The sequence below is a fragment of the Myotis davidii genome, unplaced genomic scaffold (assembly GCF_000327345.1).
Source record: "Myotis davidii unplaced genomic scaffold, ASM32734v1 scaffold46, whole genome shotgun sequence".
NCBI classification, from domain to species: Eukaryota; Metazoa; Chordata; class Mammalia; order Chiroptera; family Vespertilionidae; genus Myotis; species Myotis davidii.
In genome coordinates, this window is record NW_006383006.1 from 3,062,259 (window position 1) to 3,068,289 (window position 6,031).

Here is a 6,031-nt window from a genome sequence, read left to right on the forward strand (position 1 = left end):
TCCCGGGAACCGCAGCAGGTACGTTGAGAGACAACACACACCTACACCAACGACCCGGCCAGGAGACCCTGGCCCCGGCTTTTTTTTCCCCCTTTCACAACGGACGCCGATTTTTAAAATTTTATTATTATTATTTTTTTTACCTCGTAGAGGCAACAGTTCCCAGCACCAAAACGACACACAACGTCCAGCCACCGAGCTCTACGACTAAGAAAGTAGGGAAGGAAGACCCTCGCGCCGCGAGAACCGTGACGCCTGCTTCCGGGAAGCGCACCGGAAGCCGCTGTTCGATTCTGCGTCAAATTCGACTCCAGGGGCCGTCGTAAAAGTGTCGTCCCGCGCCTGTGGAACCGGCCACAGGTCTCCGCTCGCCTCCGGCCGGGGGTCTGCAGCTGCAGGCGTCGGTTCCCCTTAAGATGGCGGACGAGGAGGCCAGGGACGTGGAGAGGATGGAAGTCGGCCCGGACTTGCCCCAGACCCCGCAGGGACTGGCATCTGTAAGTCCTCGCGGGCCGGTGCCTTTTGTACCCCCCGTGCCTCCCTGCGGCGCTTCGGAGGATGTGGGGGCTGCACGGCTCATGGCGGCTCCGGGGAGGGGGAGTCGTCGGGATGGATGTGGAAGGCAGCCACCCAATAAGAAGTCATCCCTCGCCCACCTTCCTGCTGGCGGGGTCCGCGGAGTAGAATGCCCCTGTCATTTATTAGCGGCGACGAGCTTCAGCATGTCTCCGTCCTGACGGGGAGGGAACTGGTGCTGGTGGTAGCTGGTCTGTGGCGTCGGGGGCTGCGGCGGGCTGGGAAGAAGAGCCATTTTCCCGTAGACGCAGCGTTCACCCCACCTTTGACGACTGGAATCCGGGTGCAGCACCTGCTGTTGGGTTGATAGCTGACGGGGCGGAGACCGACAGGGCCAGGGTGTGTGCTGCCCCTGTCCACTCATGTCAGCTCGGGGCTGCAGGGAAAGATACGAGGTGTAGCAATTGGAGTCCTTGGGCCCCGGATCTGGAGAACCCCGGGCCTCATCCTCAATGGAGGAGCCCGTCTTCCGTCGCTGCTTTTGCAAGGTGGAAAAGGGACTTCCAGACATCTCCAGCCAGAGAAATACCATGAATGAATATCGGGATCTATAGGTGGAAAGAATGGGAAGGCAAGAGAGAGTGAGCAAATTAGAGCCCATCGCCTGGCTGCAGAGAGAAAGCTGACAGAGGTTAGGGTAGGAGGTAACATTAGGTAATAGTCTGGATGTCTAGTGGGGAGATACGTAGGGAATATTCAAATAATTGGTTGTGGCATGATGGTGACTTTTATCAGGTGGTGTTTCTTCTTGTATGCAGGAAAGTGTAGGCTATACACCTCTTCCTGCAGTTGCTTTGGTTTGTAGTTTTAGTGGAAGCTTTCTTGGACTCTTTTAATATCGCAGACACTTGAGCATTGTTTTATGAGAGAACAGAGCGAACTCCAGAAATAAGAGTCCACCCCAAGGACTGGCCAGTTTGGCTGGGAGATAGAAACCAGGTAGGGAGGGAGTTGGAATAAGGGTTGGGCCATCCAGCTGTGGCAGTGCTTGCAGCTATCCCCTATCCCAAATAGTTATTCAGCCTCACTTCACTGCTGGTACGGAAGGAGGGAGCATCTATCTGAGATAATAAGAAATGAAAAGAGGGGAAAAGTTTGGAAGCAGTTGTAAACATCTGGTTTCAATGGTAGCTTGTGCTTTGTACATCTTAAGAGGTAATGGAGAAACTGCGTGCTGTGGGCAGAAGTGTCACTGTAAGTGTTACTTTGTATTGCTAAAGATGAGTGTTTATTTAAAGCTTTGATGTATTTCTTCCAAGTAGTATAGTAAAATCTCATCAACCTGGACTTCACTTATTTGGGATTGGAGATAATGGTACAGGAATCGAGCTAGAGTTACGTTGCAAACTCTACTTCAAGAAATGTTAGATTTCATTGTAAGGCTTTGGATTTTGCAAAGTAGCAGGTAGATTCCAAGAGAGGTGCAAAAGCTTCAGGGAAGTCACAGTCCAGTGGCACAGATAAGACAAGCGCTCAAATGATTTTAATACAAGATAGGGTGATATAAGTGGATGAAGACTTGTGACGGTTAAGCCTCATGGTCACTTTTTTTGGCTTGGATTTCTCTACTTGAGGATCCCAGATAGCATCTTACTTTCCTTGTATTTTTAAATCTACTATCTTTAATTTTATCCTAACTGGAGTAAGATTCTGGCTTTCCAGATTACTTTTTCTTTGCTATGAAGCAAAACAAGCTCAACGATTCTTTGACATTTGAATAATTTGTATTTTAAATCAACATTGGGAGGCAGGTAAAACAAAAATAATAAATATGGGAGTGTTGCAGAGGTTTAAGAACTCTTACCAACTCCACTAGAGTTTTGTTTGTGGTTATAGTTCTTGCTATCCTTAAGTCAAACTTCCTTCTTAGTTCCTTGGTCATTTTTCTGTCATGTTGCTATCAACATGTATGAAGGCTATCAAATTCTTAATATCACCTAACACAATTATAGTGAGATAATAGGTATGAATTATTGGACATTTATAAAAGCCATTGCTTGATAATGATTAGGGTAATTGATTCTGTAGATCAGCATTCCTTACTAATTTTGAAGTCCTGGTCTTGAGGGCCACACATTGAGTAAGACTAAGCTAGACATTTGGAAGTTCTCGGTACAGACTTAACATTGTGGGGAGGGATAAGATCTTTGAGGAGGAAAGTGTGTGTGTATGTGTATATGCGTATATAGGAACATACATACAGAGAGACAGACGGACATGGAGTAAGACAGGGTCAAGCGGGGGGAAGGGAGAGAGAGAGGAGGAGGCGGAACAGGAATGGTTGAATTTCAGGGGCAGAAGATGGAGGAAAAACCAGGGAAGGACCTAGAAAGGGAGTAGCCAAGCAGAGTGTAGTGTCTAGAAGAGGATGGTTTACTAGGTCCAGGAAGATGAGAACTGAGAAAAATTGGAAATTCAGATAGTATATGGGGTGGTCTAACACAGCTTTTACCTTCTGTCTTCTTCAACTGGACTTTCATAAGTCCATCTCAGAAGATTTTCCTGGCGTGGTACTTTTCTTTTTCCTGTCTACACCCTCTGCCTGTGTGATTTATTTTGTTCTATGGCTATAAATACCACCTGTATGCATTCAGTTCCCAAATTTAGGTCATCTCACTTCTGAGCTCCAGAATCACAAATCCAACTACCTACTTGACATATCCACTTGGATGTCTAAGTGTTTCAAATAGGGGAGCAATTAGGAAGCCACTACAGTGACTTATCCAAGCCATAGGTGATGGTGGCTTGTACAAGAGAGATGACTGGAGATGGAAAGCAGAGGTTGGATTCGAGAGAGAATTTGAAAGTATGGCAGAAACAAAAAGATTTGCTTGTGGATTGAGCATGAGGCAAGAGGGAAGAAACAGATGACATCTGGATCCCCAGTGTTTGGCTTAAGCATTCATGGCCATAGTTGTGTCATATACTGAGGAATGACCAGATTTTGGGAGGGGGAAACAGGGAGGCAGATCAAGAGTTTTGTTATTCCTGTCTCAGTAGATGACACTTCCATAATAGCTCTTGAACACAAACAATTCTGTCTCCACTCCACCTCTCTAGTCATAGTCACCATCTATTGCTAGGCAACTGCAGTGGCCTCCTAACTGGCTTCATTGCTTCCATTTTGCCCTGTTCCAGTCCATTCTCCTCTTAGCAACCAGAGTAAATCTTTTTAAGACTAAATCATATTCATGTCAGTTTCCTGCCTAAATTCTTTGGTGATTTTTCATTGTGTTTGGAATAAAATCTAAATGCATTACAAGTCATTCAAGATCCCGCCTGATCGGTCTCTACATGTCCTCTAATTTCTTGTTAGTTTTTTCTCTCAATTTTAGCCACCTGACCTGTTAGTTTCTAAAACAAGCCCATGCTGTATCTTGCTTCAGGGCCTATGCCTTTGCTTGCTGTTTTTTTTGCCCCCTCCTTAGAGTATTTTTCTTCTGTTTTTTCTTGATACCCTGTCTAAAAGATGGGTTCCTCTTACTCTTTGTCAAAGTATCCTGTTTATTTCTTCCACTGTACTTATTTCAATCTGTAATTACTGTATTATCTTTATTTGCTTATTTAAATGTCTGTCTTTCCTGCCAGAATGTAAGCTCCATGAAGGCAAGGATCATGTCTCACTGTATACTGACTGATATATACCAGCATGTGCTTGATATAGCAGACATTTACATACTCTTAGTGAATAAATGAGGATCAACATTAGTGATTTATTTTAGCAAGAATGGCAGTGATTGGGGGAAGGAGGACAGAAGTAGGGAGCATATTGGGTTAATGGCTAACCTTGGAGTCCAGACTGAACAGGGAGCTAAGGAAAGCAAAGGGAATTGGTGGGATTTAAGGTATTAAAGTTATGATGTTGACATAAGTTGAAGGACTGAATGTTATGGTCAGAAAGAGGAAATTTGGAGTTTTAGAACATGGAGGCACATAAGGTGCTTGTGATGGCACAGCCAGGTTTAGATGTGCCTCTATGTTCCTATAGCATCCTTTTCATACTCTTGTATATAGCATATCTCAGGCTCTACTCATAAATACCTATTTACTGTCTATCTTTTGTTCTAGATAATAAACTCCTTGATAATACAAACTGTTTCCTGTTCACATCAGTATCTCCACTACCTACAACATTGATTCAGAATTGTTATTGAATATATGAATGAATGAATGAATGAGGAGACACTAGCTGAGGTAGAGTGGAGGTGAAGGAAATAGGAGTTGAGAAGATTAAGAGTTTATAAGGCTGAAAAGTTTAAAATTGAATAGGGAGGATTTAAAACATTTTTTTTATTGATTTTTTTTTTTTTTTTTTTTTTTTACAGAGAATGGAAGGGAGAGGGATAGAGAAATAGAAACATCGATGAGAGAGAAACACACCCCCTACTGGGGATTGAGCCTGAAACCTGGGCATGTGCCCTGATCAGGAATCAAACCTAACTGGTGACCTCCTGTTTCATGGGTTGATGCTCAACCACTGAGCAACACCAGCTGGGTATTGTTTTACTTTCTTATTTATTGATTTATCCTCACCTGAGGATATTTTTTTCATTGCTTTTTAGAGAGAATGGAAAGGAGGGAGGGGGAGAGAGACAGAGGGGAGAGAGAGAGAGAGAAACATTGATGTGAGAGAGCCATGTTAATTGGTTGCCACCTGCACATACAAGTGCATATGCGACTGAGGACCGGGGATAAAACCTGCAACCTAGGTAGGTACATGCCCTTGACTAGGAATTGAACCCGAGACCCTTTGGTGCTCAGGCTGATGCTCTATCCACTGAGCCATGCTGGCAGGGCAAATAAGAGATCATATATATATGTGTGTGTGTGTGTGTGTGTGTGTGTGTGTGTGTGTGTATAAATTTAAATTCTTTATTGTTGGAAAATAGGGAGGATTTTTAAAAAATATTATTGAGGCCTCCTGGTGTGGTTCAGGGGTTGAGTGTTGACCTGTGAACCACGAGGTCATAGTTCAACTCCTGGTCAGGGGACATGCTCTGGTTGTGGGCTCGGTTCCCAGTAGGCGGCATGCAGGAGGCATCTGATTAATGATTCCTTCTCATCATTGATGTTTCTATCTCTCTCCCTCTCCCTTCCTTTCTGAAATCAGTACAGATATTAAAAAAATCTTATTGAGGTATAAGTTATCTATCTATAATAATAAAAGGGTAATATGCTAATTAGATCTGACATCATTCTGGATGAAGCCGGGGCCAGAGGGAAGCCAGCCCAGGTGCTTGTGGGCGGCCAGAAGGAAGCAAGCCCAGGTACTCGGTGCCAGTGGGAGGCTGGTGCTGGCAGCCAGGGGAAGAAAGGCCTACTCTTGCATGAATTTTGTGCATCAGGCCTCTAGTCCTATCTAATAATAGAGAAACATGGTAATTAACCGTAACTTCGCTACCCTTCCCATTGGCTAATCAGGGTGATGTGCAAATTAACTGCCAACCACGATGGT

The 6,031-nt window shown here is 44.5% G+C and overlaps 1 protein-coding gene across 4 annotated transcripts in view; it reads left to right on the forward strand.

Moving 5' to 3' along the window:
* The first annotated feature begins 330 nt into the window (after window positions 1–330).
* The window catches only part of UBR1 (ubiquitin protein ligase E3 component n-recognin 1), a 148,438-nt gene continuing 142,737 nt past the window's right edge, over window positions 331–6,031 (forward strand). For all 4 annotated transcript variants that reach the window (XR_001512198.1, XM_006778036.2, XM_006778037.2 and 1 more), the window contains exon 1: window positions 331–497. Coding sequence is in view for 3 of the 4 variants with exons in the window: in XM_006778036.2 (XP_006778099.1) it covers window positions 417–497 (81 nt within the window). In the remaining variant the exon portion in view is untranslated. The remainder of the gene's footprint in view (window positions 498–6,031) is intronic.